At 39.5% G+C, this 16,450-nt stretch overlaps 2 protein-coding genes across 2 annotated transcripts in view; one reads left to right on the top strand and one right to left on the bottom strand.

Annotated features, from left to right (window-relative positions):
- The window catches only part of LOC104470951 (rab3 GTPase-activating protein non-catalytic subunit-like), a 4,377-nt gene extending 1,132 nt beyond the window's left edge, over positions 1–3,245 (top strand). Inside the window, exons 3-6 of the mRNA XM_010086085.1 lie at positions 1,101–1,190; positions 1,275–1,493; positions 2,155–2,313; positions 2,594–3,245. Coding sequence (XP_010084387.1) covers positions 1,101–1,190; positions 1,275–1,493; positions 2,155–2,313; positions 2,594–2,740 — 615 coding nt within the window. The 3' untranslated portion in view covers positions 2,741–3,245. The remainder of the gene's footprint in view (positions 1–1,100; positions 1,191–1,274; positions 1,494–2,154; positions 2,314–2,593) is intronic.
- Positions 3,246–4,847: 1,602 nt separating this feature from the next.
- IARS2 (isoleucyl-tRNA synthetase 2, mitochondrial) overlaps positions 4,848–16,450 on the bottom strand; it is a gene marked incomplete at its 5' end in the record, with an annotated part of 26,203 nt that continues 14,600 nt past the window's right edge. Inside the window, 10 exons of the mRNA XM_010086084.1 lie at positions 4,848–5,027; positions 5,142–5,286; positions 6,104–6,294; positions 6,454–6,599; positions 7,467–7,573; positions 8,203–8,334; positions 8,739–8,864; positions 9,601–9,703; positions 10,495–10,603; positions 16,001–16,094. Coding sequence (XP_010084386.1) covers positions 4,879–5,027; positions 5,142–5,286; positions 6,104–6,294; positions 6,454–6,599; positions 7,467–7,573; positions 8,203–8,334; positions 8,739–8,864; positions 9,601–9,703; positions 10,495–10,603; positions 16,001–16,094 — 1,302 coding nt within the window. The remainder of the gene's footprint in view (positions 5,028–5,141; positions 5,287–6,103; positions 6,295–6,453; positions 6,600–7,466; positions 7,574–8,202; positions 8,335–8,738; positions 8,865–9,600; positions 9,704–10,494; positions 10,604–16,000; positions 16,095–16,450) is intronic.

Raw genomic sequence — 16,450 nt, 5'->3', positions numbered from 1 at the left:
TGCTGGGGATAAAATTATTTAGTCCTGTATTACTGTGCAGATTCCTTCTTAGTGATTTACTGGAATTTTATAAATGCTGAATATTACTCTCCTTTTGCCATAGGTTCTTGTCTGTGTGCAACCTCTGATGAAGCAGTTGAGTCTGGTTTTAGCATTTTACTGTAGATCAAATTCCATTGTTTTTATGCCTTTTTTTTTTGCTTATCTGTTAGCAGAAAGCATTATACTATCTCTTGTCACTTGAGAATGCATATTATGTCTCAAGTAAAATTATATCCTGTTCCTGTGCCTCCTTTCTTTTACATGCAACTGTTATTTTCAGCCTCTGCCTTTTTGCCTTCACTCCCTAAGGATTTCCATTGTTCTGCGAGCTTTATGAGATAATTTCTAACAGGTCTATAGAGAATCTTGGCTGATGACAAAAAAAGTGGTTAAAAGTTTCAAAGACCATTTATTACCTTATTTCTAACAAGACAAGTCACTATCTAGATACACATTCATCACTGTCTTTTAACACAGGCAGTTTTTTGGCACCAGTTTCCCTCCTCCCTGTGTTAGTACGGAGCACGACTGCCAGAGATCCCTGGCATTGAGTATGTCGCTGCTGGAGCATGGTGGGCTGACATAAGGGTTACCATGTGTCATTGTGCAGGGGTTTCCCTGAAATCTGATCAATCTGAAGTTCAAGAAACCTTAAAATTAAGCGGTGTCAACCAGATCAATAGGTAGTAGATAAAATGTATTTTTGTATCAGCTAGATTGCATTTCTACCTACATATTATGCTTGGTATGTTGGTCTAGAGGCAGGGACCAGGAAGTATATCCAAACTTCAGCTCCAGCTGATAGTGTAACAGCTACCTAATTTAGTAGGCAGGTAGTTTTAAGTTTGAAAGCAAATCCTTGCCATATTATGATTGCATGAACAGAAGTTTGTTTGTTCTGTGGCTTTAACTCAACAATATTAATTTTTGTCCTCAAAGAGAATAGAAGATGCAGTACAAATTAAATGTAAAAAATAACTAGGCTTCTTAGTATTGGATCAAAATGGATTACTTGTATTCTTCCACATCTCTGAGGCCTATTTTGTTCTCAATTTTAGGGCAAAAATGCATTTTTCAAAGACCTTACTTCAATTCAGCTGCTACCTAGTGGGGATATGGATCCAAACGTGTTATCCATACGACAACAGGTAGGTATATGTTTTGTACTGAAAGTTCTTAAACTTCCAACATTTCCAATAATACTGAAGTAACCTGCCATTTTTGCTTCCAAGTTCTTGGTCAAAGTTGTGAGTGCAGCGGTTCAAACACTATGTTCATCACAAAAGGCCAAAGAAGTCTCGGAAGAGGAATTGTTTCCTTTTGAGAAGGGGAAGAATTGGCCAGCTTTGGCTGCGGACCTGGCTCAGTATCTTCAAATCTCTGAGGATGTAATCAAGAGGCATTATGTCTGTGAACTGTATAGTTATGGGATGGATCATCTTGGTGAAGAGGTAATAACAGCTTTTAAATCAATACAGCATTATGTCAGATACTGTGCTAAAGTTACTTTTTCACTTAATACTTCTCTAACCCTTCCAGGCATCTTATCAGGCTCAAAAAAATCCCGAGGCTGGAAAAGTACCTTTTCAAGACTAATAATTACTCTCATTTTTCCTTCTTCCAAAGAAGAATCTGTGTATAGCAACCAGCAGAAACACGATAGGGAGTTATGCTATTGGTCTAAACCAGTACAACCTTTTTTATTTTACTCTATTTGATAGCTTCAGGAATCTGCTTTTTTGTCTGTATTCTCTTCTTTTAGGAAAAGTTTACCAGTCCTTGGACAAGAAAGTCCTTCCCTTGAGGGGAAAAATTAACAAGAGATTATATAGAGGTTAGGAATATGTTGCTAACTGTAAAACAGATCTCGTGCTCATGCTAATCAGCATGTAATGTCGGGAGTAATTCTCTGCTTTTGTTCACTCTTCTGCTGTTCTGAAGCTTTTACAAATGTGCTTTATTACAGTAACAGGTAGCACTAGAAACAGTCTCAAAACTATTTCTCCTTTTAGTATCAAGAAGCTTCTTTTGATCCAGTTTTTCAAGCCTCTAGATAAGTGAGCTGTGTCATGCTGAAGTGGTTTCTAGTTCCTTATATATTTCTGTTTTCAGGCCTTTCTTCAGGTGACTGACAAAGAAGTGCTTGCGTCACAGCTGCTCATACTGGCTGGACAGAGACTGGCCTTCGCTTTACTTCATACGCAGACAAAGGAGGGTATGGAACTCCTCGCTAGGCTTCCTCCAACACTATGTACTTGGCTCAAAGCTATGGTAAGTTAAGCTCGATTTAGGAAAACAGGTTGATTTTCAGAAGCTTCTGTTCACCAAGACAGATTACATCTGAATGGCTCTTTCTTACTAATGGAAAGAAGCATTTCTTCTCCTTTTTCCTGGTGCTAGTTCTGTTTCATGAAGGGTAAAGCAGTTTCACGGGTCAAAGCATCAGCTTGAGTTAATAAACCTTTGTAACCTTTTATACAAGTTCAGGAGGGCTTCTGTGCAGATGATAATCTGTAAAATTACTCTAATGCTGTTTTTATCCTTTATATAGGACCCCCAGGAACTTCAAAATGTAGAAGTGCCAATTGCAACAACAACTAAACTAGTTAACAAAGTCATCGAGCACTTACCGGAGAATCACGGGCAGTACAGCCTTGCCTTGAACCTGATCGAGGCTGTAGAAGCCATCTCCTCGTGACGTTCTTGGCTAGCACAGTTCTGCTCTATAGTGGTATAATGCATGATTTTACACAATGAGGCTGAACTTCACAGACAGAAACTTCTGTGTGGCTTTTGTTAAACAACAAAAAGAACAATACTCCCCCTCCCAGAATTTCAGAAGGTAATTTTAAATTGGAGTATATTTAAAATTCTGCGCTAATACAAAGATGTTTAGTTTCTAGTACACTTGTCAGTATCTGAAATGCTTTGTTATTTATTTCTGACTTGAGTGCTTTTCGCAGTAGTCTAAATCGGATATCTTTGACAACAGTTTTAGTCTATTTACAAAAACACATCTTGTGGAATTCTGTATTTCATGCTGGCAGTAACTGCTGCAGTTCCAATGTTCCATGTATGATTTGTTTTTCAAAACAAGCTGTAGAATTACACCGAGAAAAACTTCGGTCTGAAGTTACCATGTAAAGCCAATACTGCTTTTGCAGAAGCTAGAGCTGGTGTCGGGCTCATACCTTGTAACTGCATTATACGTGACAACGATGACTGCACTAGACATAGGAAGAAATGTGCTGGGGCCTTATGTGAAGGGAGAACAGCACCCAATAGCAACAGCTTGGGAAGGAGAATCCAATTCTCCAGCCACAAATATGGACTCATCTTTCAGTCCAGATCTCCCAGTGTTGTCTCTAGGGTGCTGGGCTTCAGCTAAGACTGGATTTACATCCCTCTCCTTTATTGTTAAGGTCTGCTGAGTTTAAGTAGGTCAAGGAATATCTTCCTGTAAGATTGTTCCCCCATCTTATCACTGTAGAAGATGTAGTATGCTATAAAGCTCTGCACATGTTAACTTGTAGTCAAAAACTGCTTAAATAGTTGACCCAACTTCACTGAAGACCTGTAGTACTGAGTACTTTAGCCTTAAAAACCCTCACTTTTATTTACAGTACCTACAGGGAATCATATAGTGAGTATCTTCGCTATTGGAGTGGTATGAAACATGATTATCTTGCATCAGTTAGTACTGTTTACTTTCTACCTAAAGGAAGCCAGGAGAGAAAAATGAAATTGGTGTAAACTATTCTTGCCTTGAAGTCAGCTGAAATTACTTGCTCCATCTTGTAACCTGCTCCTCTTGCATTATATGTAAGAAACATTCAGACAGAATTTGATCTTATCTTTCTGAAGTATATGTCCTCCTAAAAAAAAAAAATTACGTAGGTGGCTTGTTCTACATAGCCTCCTTCACCTGTTCAGCATCCCCCCTTCCTCATCACTGCACTTTACTATAGCTGAGGAAGGCTTCTTGAAAAGTTTGGATACTAAATGTTTGACTTCCTACAGTGATACGGTATCAGGCACAGGGTACTTCCATAACTGAGGTTATAAAATGGAAGATGACAAGATCATACAGGTGACTTTTCCACCTTGCCTGACAGCACTTCAAACTTCTGTGGAAATGAGTACACTAGAGATTTGGTCACAACCTGAAGAAAACCAAAAATGCTTTAGTTGCGTTACATTCCTGTATCCTGGTACAGCTGTGTAAAGGATTTTACTGTAACTGAGTATCACGTCAGAGCTGACAGACTACACCAATAAAATCTGTAATGTATTGTAAGTAATACTCTGTATATAGTGCTATTTTGTGTCTAATTTGCTGTGGATTTGTGTAAATTGATTAAATAAAATTTGAGGTTTCATTGTGTCTTTTCCTTCTTTTTGGAGAATGGTGGTCACCACCTTTTCTTCTTCTGTTCTGTTTTACAAGAGTAGACATGCCAGTGGAGAGAGGACTGGATCTCTGGGCTTCGGCAGAACCACCTGCTGACAGTATAAAAATGAAACGGTAGCTGTTTTCCTGGGGAGTTGCACTTAAATGGAAAGTGAACTTCAAAAGAACACAGGCTGCTAAAAACAAGTAAATGAGGCAGTTATTTTGACCCACCCTTTTTATTAAGCTCAAAAGTGATATACACAATTAAGTATATATATATACATACATAAAGTTTCCCTCAAAACACATGATAATTCTGCTCAGGCTGGGGCTTAAGCATCTGCTTCTACAGGCTTCGGTACACAGACCTTCTGGTTAGCCACCGCTTCTCCATGCTTTAGTACTCACAACCTTGGAGCAGCTTCTGCAGAAGCATTTCCTCTTCATGTGCTCCCTTTTCCAATGACCTTCAGGCACCGTGGGCAGGGAGTGCTCGAGGAATCGGAAGTGTATCTCCTGCAGCGAGGGCATTTTGCTTTGGCAAGGGGTAGGGCTATAACTTTATATGAAGATTCTTCACGGATATCACCGCCTGTTAAAGAAAGCATTGCTACTGAGATCATGTAGTTAGCATACTCAACTAACATATGAAACGAACCACAAAGTATTCTGTAGTGCGGAAATCTGTCTGGAATAGTTCTCTTACCTTCCAAGTTAATCAGAAAGGTCCCTTTGATGATGTTTGCATCTGCAGATGTTTCTTTAGGTAGCTCACTCAGCAGGGTTGTCTGAGAAGCCATCATTATTTCATTCAGCTGTGAGACACTAGAAGTTTCTTCAGGCTGCAGTGCCTAGGGAAGAAAGTTACTTTTCAGACTTTGAAAGTGTTTTTTTGTTCCTCAGCATCCTCCTCCTAGAAAATATTACACAGTAATTCTACTTCTGCTTTATGTGATTGCAACAGCTGTCATAAACTTGTGCTCTCTTCATGGCAAGACTGTTTACACACACATGTGCCTCTCTAAATATCTGCATCTATAAAATTATGTTTAAATCCAGCATCAAAACAAGTCTACCCCTGCAAGCTCTAAGCTGCTCCATTTGAAACAAATGCTAAGACAGTGGTTCCTAATCAGAGCAGATGACTTGAACCAAGAGTCTCATTTACTTACTCTTGCCAGGAACACCCATCCACCCCTTACGGCCTTGAACTGCAGTGTCCAAGGTTCCCTCTGCAGAAATTTTCAAGTTACTTTGATCCTCACATCGAGAAAGCAGATGGCATAGGAAGAGCACTGCCAGTGGCACTACAACCACGTGCTTTCAGGGGGGCCCGGTGACAGGACAAGAGGCAACAGACAGAAACTGAAAGATGACCTTCCAGGAAAACCCCATAACACTTTTTTATTGAGGTTGGTCAAATGCTGGCACAGGTTGCCCAGAGAGGTTGTGGAGTCTCTGTCCTGAGTATTCAAAACCCAACTGAACCCAATCCTCGGCAACCTGCTCTAGCTGAGCCAGCCTGCGCAAGGGGCTTGTACAATCTCCACCAGTCCCTTTCAACCTCAACTCGTCTGATTTTCTGGTAAGTACAAAACAGAAGAAAGTTTACACAAATCTAGTATTTTTTGTACAGACAACACCTTTATCCTTAGTTGTGTATTTTACCTCCATTAATTCAAACAGCAAGCCAGGTTCAATTACAATGACAGCTTCATATTCCAAAGCATTCTTCCCAGAGATGGACCCAAGGAAAGAGTCTCTCATTGCACATGCGCCTTCTATTGCTTCCTCGATGCCAGGCTTCTTCCACGCTGAGCTTGCATTAATCCAGCCAGTCCGAAACACACCCTCGGAGTCTTGACAGCAAAGCAAACAAAGGAATTTTTAATTTAGTGTCTTGCTATTCCAGTGTTGTTTATTAATAAAAAAGAATGGCATTCCGTATTTGCATTCCTTTTAACTATGCAATTAAACAGGGCACTAGAAGAATTTCTTAGAAATCATACACGCTTTACCTTTCTTATAAGGGATGTGCTGAAAAACCTCCTCTGCCAAGTGAGGAAGGATTGGTGCAAAGGATCGGACTACTATGTCTAAAGCCTCTGCTAGCACAGTCTGACATGAACGACGCTTAGGATCCTTTTCGTCTTCACAATAGAGCCTGCAAGACAGAGGTGAAAGCTGGAAAGTATTTGTATGTTTGCGTTACTGTTCTTGCTTAAGAGCCATACTTTCAGGACTGCCATGGAAAGCACAGAAGTCTGACCCAGCTTCCCTTTCTAAGAAAAGCTTTTCTTAATTGCCCTTCCCAGGCAAGCACAGTAGTATAGGTACAGGAGTATTTGCATATGCAGCCACATTTTGTTGTAGGAAAGGAGATTTTGTCCATGGCATGTTAATTTGCTTCATTTGTATAGATGACAATCTTTCCTCAGGGCGGTGAGCCGGCAGCTCTATTAGCCCTTTGTTCTGGTTCATCTATAAAATCTAGCATCAGGGCGTTTTTATTCCCCTTTACTGCCATTCTAGAAACTAAAGACCAGTATAACCCCTGATCAGTATAACCCCCTGCCTCCTTCCCCCATGAAACAGCCTTTTCAAAATTTACAAAGATTCAGCCCCATCCTTAGGATTCTTTACCTGTTTCTTAGCTCAGTTAAAGACATTAGGTTGCCCGGGTAAGTGCTAAAAGCCCTTCCCCTACCTTCCCAAATCCGGATGCACACACTAAGAATCTACCTTTAAAACTTTATTTAGTCTTAAATGCATACGCTTGATTACCTTTCAAAATGATTCAGTACCTCGAGTGGACAGAATACAAAAGCACACTGATGACAAAAATACTCAGCTGAAGGCAGCTGAGGCTTCACCTGTGTGCTTCAGTGTACTGCAGCACAACACCTAACTGTGAAACACTCTCCGAGATGGCTGGGTTCCCTCAGCGTTCACCTGGAATGTTACTACCTCCATCTCAAACTGATTAACTTGGTTTTTTCCCCCCTTTTAAAGGCAACAGTAATGAACTTACCTGTCTTTGACTATGCTGAAATAAAAGTTAGACAAGTTTCTGGAACAGAATGCTTGCAATAATCGAACAACTTTGCTATAATCATATTCTTTGTATGCTTCTGTAACCTGGGAAAGGGAGCAGAGAGAGACAAAAACAGTGTATCAGTGTTCATCACATGGCATACAATGACAATCCCTGATGAACCTGAACTTACAGAAACTGTGATGAGTCACACAAAGTCAGGGGGATCTTTTCTTTAAAAGGTTGTTGAAGGGGAAAAAACGTTAATTCAGTTAACCATTAGGACAAAGAAATAATTTCAATTCAAGTTTGAGGGGAGAGGACAGCAGGAACCTCAGAAATTACGCCCATACTTTCCCATTCAGCAGAATGGTTCTGAGTGACAAGAATAACCAAATTTTGGACTACAGATTTCCAAAGCTCTGGATTTTTTTTTTTCCTTACATCCTATTCCAACTATTTCTAAAGACTTCCAATTGGAGGCCTTGGGCAGCAGGGAGTAGGAAAAACTGTTCAACTTCAAAACCAAGTTAAGAATGTTAAAACCAAAGCCTTCCTCTCAAAAGTTCAAACAGGCTTAAAGAAGTACACATGGCATCAAAGAAACCTTCATGGTCTTAATTTGCCTACTTGATACATACTCTTTACTCATCCACTTAAAGAATTTTCCCTAGAGAGCATAACCAATGGAAAACATTACACATATATTCATCTAAATACAATTTACCCCTACCTTGCTGCCATAATTTTGCAACAAATGCAGCATGTATTGATCTACTATGTACATCTCTGAAGCGGGGATGGAGTCGGTTTCTGGATTGAAGTCAGCCATGTTTCCCAGCATGAAGCGTAGTGTATTCCGAAGCTAGGAACAAACCAGACCAATTAAACATGAACGGTCTGCACTTCAGATGAAACACAAAATGATAATATTCTGTAATGAAACTGAAGTTGGTGGTTTTCAAAATTATAGTTTGAATGGTTACAAAACTACCACGAAGAATATACGCCAAAAGGACCTCTTAGAAAAGTAAGGAAAAGACTGGCTATTGCCAAAGCATGCTACAAAACCCAGTCTTTTCCTTAGTGCACTTTACTATTTGATCCACAGATGTAAAAAGCAGTAGTACCTACCTAACTGAGTCTGAAAAAGGTTTCTTTAGTCTAAAGATTGAAACACTTTGCAATGAATTCAACTCAGCCAACACAAAACCGAATATAACGAGACCTGTCATGAGAACGAAGAGTGTTAGCATATTTGGCTCTTACCTTGTTGATATCGTCTCTTGCAGCATTAAGTACAACAGGCCCAATCAGCACTTCAGTGAAAACATTCGATTCTGCCACCCACCAGCGGAGAACGTCGGCGCCGTACGGAGGATCCTTGCTGTGATCCTAAGTAGAGACAGGAAGGCACACGGGTAAAATCGCTGGCAGTCCTGAAGCACGGCGAGCGGTGCAATTCTGTGTTGTCCATGCTGTGAACGTATCAGTAAGGGTGCCCAGAAAGCTGCTGTATTTTGAGGCTTTCACACTCTTTTAGCAAGATTTACTGTTAAGCCAGGGCTACAATAGGTACTCACAGCAGTCTGCGTACAGGCAATGCTAGAACTCGGGTAAGCCGAGATAAACTCATTGTACAGCCTTTAATCCTTGAACACTTAACATTAAAAGAACAACGTTCATATTTAAAACTACTAACTTTTTTTTCCCCTTCAGACTGTTTTCCACCCTGTTTTCAACTCTAAAAAAGGCTTCTCCTTTTTGAAGAGAAGCTTATCCAGGTGAGAAGCTTATCCATTATTTTTTTTTAATCCCTCCCTGTCATCCCATCTACAGTGTTCCTGAGTAAAAAGGAGTCATTCTACACCTTCTATGTAGCGTATTTTCTTTTCTTTTAGCACAAAACTAGGTTCGGGTTTTTTTTAGGCATTACAGCTGAAGCAAAACAACTCTAGGTTCTTACTCCAAGCCAAATGGAATTGCAGTGTAGCCAAAGTCTTTAGAAAAGCTTTACAGAGTTCTGCTACGAGACAGCTGTTGAGAGAAAAACATGCCACAGGACAGTTGCAGAATCTGGTAGTGAAAAATTGTAACTGGCGATTCTAAGAAACTCAAGAGTTTGACTTACTTCACCTCCATTGATGACTACATCAGGGTCAACCACGTTGCCAATGGATTTAGACATCTTCTCCCCTTTCTCACCAAGAGTAAATCCATGAACTACCAGAGTCCTGAAGAAAATATTTTTGTGAAAACAAAACCTCAGCAAACCCCCACCCCATGTTAAGAATACATTTCTAACGAGGATATTCGTAAGTCAAAACACACAGAAATCCTCTATTTCGGTAAGCCTGAGGCTTAATCTGTTCATCCAACCACGAATACACTGTACTACCATCGGAGCAGTGCATACATCTTTATTTTCCTCATTTAATTTTGCCATGTGGGCAACAGATTGTCTGCAGGTATCCAGGGCACACATATTTCAGATAATTTAAAGACTAAAGTATTATTAACTCTTTAAGCCAATACATTTCCCAAAATTGCACAGCCTTCTTACAGCTGACCTGCACTACCCTTCCCTGTGCTCTTCATCTTCGAGGGGGCAAACAGTATGTCACAGCTCCGGTATAAGACATGCACACAGTGATTCTGAATTCCTTACAGCCTAACGTTCAACCCACAATCAATGATCTTCAGGAGATTCTCACACTTCCCACCCGAATCCCTTTGATTACAGGAGTGGGAGAGATGGCAAAAGAACAGACCTGTATCTGATAATGTAACAGGTTATACCTGACCGAGAAAAAAAAAAAATCTATTAAAATTATGATGGAAAAAATTTAAATAATAAATCCATTACAATCTAACCTGAGAAAAACATCATACTGAAAAATGTAAGAACATAAATCAGATACTTAGCAATGGCTTGATTTCTCTTGTTTATACACTACTGCCACACTATCGAAAGCCTGATATTTAATAAATGAACTAGCAATGCATTTGCAATCCATGCACTTACTTATAGGGTGCTTTTTTCCTTGCTGCCACACTGGTTAATAGAGAGGATTGAAACCAGCCTCCCAGTTGGTCTTTTCCTTCAAGGTACGTGTCTGCTCTTTGCTCTGCACCTGTAAAAACAGAAGAGATTTTTTAAAAATATCAGCCTAAATCTTCAAACAATCTTAACAGAAAAATCTCTGAAAGTGATTAGTAAGATTTATTCTGCTCTTTAAACTCAGTAGCTATGTTACTTGTATGAATGGTGTGTTGTTACTAGAACACGATACAAGTGATTCATTTGTATCACAATTCTTTTTATAATCCAAGAACTCCAGAATTTAACAAATAAGCCTGCTTTTCCCCAAACAAAAGAATAAATTACGAAAACAGTGGCTATCATGTTCAGAGCACTTCATAAGAAGTTCTCAAAACACTTTCCAAGTATTCCTAAGCAATCTGAAGGATCCAAGGAAAGATCCCATGCTTTGGAATTAACAAAAACCTGTGCTACAACCTGAACCATCACTACCTGGGAATCACTGAGGATACAAGTCCCAGATGTAACGTGCCTGACTAGCCCGTGTAAGGCATCAGGTATTTTCAGGAGAGACCAGGAAGCTTTCGCACTGACCGCAGCTCAACTGCGGCGGAATTTACATTTCTGCTCACTGATGTTCCAGGAAGACTAAAAATTTCAGGAAAGGGTTAGGACAACATGGGAAACAGAAAGCCTGTTGTGGGACAGAGGAGGCTGGAGGAGCCTGGCTTCTTTCGCTTACCCAGGTGAAGGCTGACGGAAATATTATTCCCTAGAAAAACTCAAAAAGAGGAATGGTGGAGAAGAACACCTGGAGCTAGTGAGTACTCTTGGCAACAGAAAAAAAAAATGGGCTACAAGACACATAGAGTGGGTATGGGCTGACTGCACGTTAGAAGCAGAAGAGCAAACCCAGCTTTCCCACAGGGTTGAAAGCAGGCAGCGAAGTTTTCATGGCTTTACTGGTGGAATTCAGTCACTGTACAAAAAGGTACAAGACTTGTTGACTCAAGAAGTCCCTTCTCACCCTGAACGATCCCAGACAGGTCACCATCAGAGTGAGAACAGAACTATGTGGAGCACAGCAGAATGTGCAAGTCAAAGCCTACAAATGTGCATCCATATTTGGAAGGAATTTAGTTTTGATTCTAAAAGTCGGTGGTGTAATTTCCCAGATATTCAGACAAAAGTTTCTCTAGTCAGACTTTATCTACTAGCTCCTTTTATCCTCTTCCTAGGACCCCTGAGACAATGTGTCTTTCTGCTGCTGACACACTTGATTTATTTGTTTAACTTAATGGAAGTTTCGATATTTAGATCCATCCTGCAATAAAAGGAAGTTCAACATTACAAAGGTCAAGGCCATGCGGTTCCAGCTAGCACAGGAAAAATGTGTGGGTGGATGTTATGGTTTTTAACACATTCGTTTATTTCTTCAAGAAAATCTACAAAGAGTTTGGGTTTTAAAAGTAGAATAAGTAGGATCAGCCTTTGTGTTTTGCCTTTGCAAAATACTTGTGAGGACAAGATTAAAAAAAAAGAATATTTCTGGTAAGGAAGAAAATAACAGTGGGAAATCTGTAACAACACACCGGTTATTCACAACTAGTTTACTAGCTACTGGTTTTGGAGAAGTGAACTTTCCATGGAAATGCCAGTAGTTACAACTTATAGGAGAGAATAACTTAAACTACTAAGTGATTACAAACAGCAAACTGCATTGGTCCTTTCTGACAGGAGCTAGCCCATCGGGCAGGCTGGCTAATGCAGCTTACGAAGCTAATGGAGGCCTCAACTTTTTATTTCTGTAAAATACAAACACGGGTTTTGCATATACAAAGCCTGCATTTTAAGTGCACGGGTATGTAGCTCCCCTACCTCAGTTTCATTAAAGTTGTGATGGTTCTATATAAATTCATCAGAACAGCGTGAACGTTTCTTTGTAAATGGAAGAGTATGTCCAACAACCCAGAAGAGACTTTTCAGTTGTTTATTTTACACTGAGGTATAGTACATAGGTCATTAAAGACAATTACAATTTATGATCCTTCTGGTTTGGATTTCAAGATTCCATATCTTTGATCTTACAGACTTTGACTTTTAGATTAAACATATTGTATTTTAATGCCAGGAATGAATCAGCTAAGATAAATTCAAGTCTCTCAGTCAGCACATAAGTTTAAACACTTAAGATAGCTAAGTTGTAAAATAATCACATTCATGTAGTTAAATATTAGCCAATAAGATAGGGAAAAAAGTTATGATGCTGAGAACTACCATCATTGTGATACCAAACTATGGGTAAAAATCCGATTGAATGGCGTATCACATCACAACGCAGCGCAGTCTGCATTTTTATATGAAATATTTTGAAAAAAATTATCTCAGGGTTGTAGTGCAGATAGCACTCTGCCCATGAGGAAGATGTCAAGACCTGTAAGAGAATTTTAAAACAGAATTCTCTAAACTGGATCCTCCAAAGACAGCTACTGCAATAAGTGACTACCAAAAGGCTGAATACCAACTGAACTTCAAAGCAAAAAAAGAAGTCTTATGCACCAGCATTGAGTATGCAAAATTAGCAAATGCTTTTGAATCAAATTTTGCTTTTACCACACTTTCTTTTTGGAGGCAGTGCTTCTACCTCACAGCAGTGCTGTGAAAATGAATTAATTCATGTATGAAGCATTCAGACTTAGAGTTTAACATTACATAAAAGAATATGGAAACAGTTCTTTCAATAAATATTTGAGGCATGTGAAGCAAGAATAGCAAGAAACAGGATTAGATAGCACAACAATAAGCTCTTCAGTGAAACCAGTGTCAGGCAAACAGCATTAATGAAGCAAACAGCATCCCCAGAAAACTTCGGTAGCAGTGGGTCGGAGTGCGTTGCCCTTGTGGATCTGCTCTCAGTGGTGCATGGGAATCTGTATTTATTTCATACCCAACCGAGTTATAACTGTAAGCTTTGGGTTTTGTAGCTAAATCTTAGTGCGCAAACCGCACCTTCCTACCTGCCACGCTGCTGACGTAGAACGGCTTGGTTAATCTGTCATTTAGCTACAAGTGGTACCTTTGACACACCTAGGCTGGAAAAAGGAGGCCAACCGTAATTCAGTGAAAAAAGAGCAACTTTAAGTCATTTCCATCAGAACTATGCCCTGTCTCTGGTGGGAAACGCAGCAGGGCAAGCGTTAGAAATACACCTGCATGCATGCAACCCATGATTTAGGCCACTGAGCTTGCTGTCACTGAGCAGCGCCTTCAACCTGTTTGAAAACCTCATACTGCAGAATCTCTTTCTCTGCTTTCTTCTCCCCACCGCCTTCCCAATCTGCTATGTTTTTTGAAAGCAATTTGTGTGGCCACCAGCTAAAGGGATGGATTTTATAACTGCTGCATCTCCTTTAATAAGCTTTGACACAGCTAGTTGAAGGCCAGTGAAAACTCAGCTCTAAGCTCCCCGGACTGCAGAGACATCGAAGGCAGTGACTCATTTTTGAGACTGGAACTGGCAGGGAAACCTGTAACACTGTTTATTCCTCCTGGTTATTAACAGACAGATTATTGATTTATAATTTTCAGTCATTTGAGTTCACGGTAGAGTGAAATAATTACAAACATTAGTCTCACAGTTTTAGCCATCTATTACATCCTCCAGTCGCCCTGAAATTAACTCATGTGGTGTGCAAGAACCACTGTCAGCCTGACCCTGTCATCAGCAGGCAGGCAATCACTGCTGTTATCACTCATCTCCTACTACAGAATTAATAGGCAGCACTTTGCAGGTAGCACGCCAGCTCCCATATGCCTCTGTGCTTGAATGAGTTTCAGCCACAGGAAGTTCTTCTTCCTGTTGTGACATTCTCTAGGCAACTTTGGATTTCTCTGTGGATTTCATCCATTTTTCCCCAAGAGTACTTCGGAAAAGAATCCCATCAGTTCGCCTGTTTGTAAGCCTCGCCAATTATTTTTATTGAAATAGAAGTTCTGCAAAAAGTTTTAAAAGCTGGAACATATTAGGGAATACAAGACAAAACTATTAATTCAACCACTTGTCTTGCGAAGTGCATCTTTCATAAAGGGTAGATTAAAACAGTAATTTAACATCAATTTCACCTGGACCCTACTTCAACTTCTGGCAGTGGCTGGGAGCCTCAATTACATGGGAAAAAAGGTAATATCACTTTTGTGTCAATTCTGAGGATAAAGAGGCTTATGAGATCACTCTGCTTGTTAGTCCTTCCCCCAGCTTTTGAACCAGTGGGACCACCCCAGTCATGTCAGACAGCAAAAGAAGATATCTTACACACACCAAATTCTGTCAAGTTTCATGAAAATAGATGAACTAGATGGAAAAGAGGAAATTTTTATGGTTCCACAAAAGAAGTCTGTACGATGAAGGGCCCAACATTTATTAGACATTACAGAATCCATATGGGACCCTTACACAAATTAACAGCGGATCAAAGGTCTGGATTCTGCTATTCCTTGTTAAATACAATGTCTTTCCTCTACACAGGATCAGAGGTAGTTCTTGCACACTAAGGTGTTAAGCCCTTAAAGAATGCAAGTATGTAACTGTGCACACAGAATCCCACTACTTTGTTATACCTTTCAAAAACAAAGCAGAAACATTTTTAAAGAGAATGAACTTTATATATGTAAAGGTCTTCTAGAAAATGAATGTTTGCTGATGGTACTGTTGCCTGACCACGTTGCTAAGAAATAAAACCTCTGGTACTAACGTGTTTTATAATTCAACAAGATTGTTATCACGCAATTGTGTACTGAGGGTATAAAGTCTAACAGACTTGATGTATGGGACCAGACTCCTCCTTTAGAAAGGACTCCTGACTTTGGACTATCCTCCAGCTAAACAGTATGCATTTTATATATTTTTGTACAAGTATATGCATCTGCTACTTGCTGAGTAGCAACTAGTAGCAGTAGGAGCTATAAATAGCATATAGAAAGTATAAATATTTTAAGCCACAATATACTGCTTTAGTTTCCGAAAGTAATCAGAAGCGAGAAAGTACACCTACACTGTTAAAATTATACAACTTAGATTCAGCAGCTGATCTCAATTTCCTTCTGCTTCAAATAGCATGCATGAGCACAAACTGAAATTTGTTAACTGAAAATAATTTAAGTTACCAATGAGCAGTGAAGTACCTTGGCTGTTTGTGTCATGAAATTTCTATACTCAAAACACATACGTTCTGATTAAAAGATACATGGTATGCCATACGGCCAAATCAGTCAGACTAGAATGTTAGAAAAATCTCAACTTCAACTATGCTGAAAATGAGTTTGACAACACAAAGCCCTTACAAGCGAAAACAGCGTTACAAGAAGTCACAACCAGTTTGCTGCTGGCATCATCTAACTCAGTTTTGCTGATACCAACACCATCATGCAAAATAGTTACATTTTGTTCTCCAAGTATTTTAAAAGAAAGATCAACATATTAATTCTGTACCTTCCAAAACATGAGCCCAGGAAGTTCCACTGTCAAACCAGATGTCAAGGACATCCTGCCCCTTGACATAATCCAAAACATCATGACCACCAGCCTATTGGAAAAACAATTGTTAAATGCTGTAAATAGAATACTCCATATCATCAACACTTTTCAAAGCTAGAATAAAGTAGATTTGCTTTTGTACAAGTTTGTACAGGTTCTGCTACCAACTCTGTGAGCGAACAAAAAAATAATTTACATAATTTTTCACAATAGTTTTCAGATAATTACTGATAAAAACCCAAAACAGAACAAGGAAAAAATCACCAAAAAGACAGAGATAGCACAGTAACGCTATAGTTTGCATGCTGGCTTAAGAACACAATTGTTAAAGGAACAGTAAAAAGTTACAAAGAACTAAATAAAGCTTCAAACTATTTTAATAACAAAGACATATATATTATTTGG

This window comes from Pterocles gutturalis, unplaced genomic scaffold (assembly GCF_000699245.1).
Source record: "Pterocles gutturalis isolate BGI_N339 unplaced genomic scaffold, ASM69924v1 scaffold46190, whole genome shotgun sequence".
NCBI classification, from domain to species: domain Eukaryota; kingdom Metazoa; phylum Chordata; class Aves; order Pterocliformes; family Pteroclidae; genus Pterocles; species Pterocles gutturalis.
This window is presented reverse-complemented; position numbering and strand designations above follow the sequence as displayed.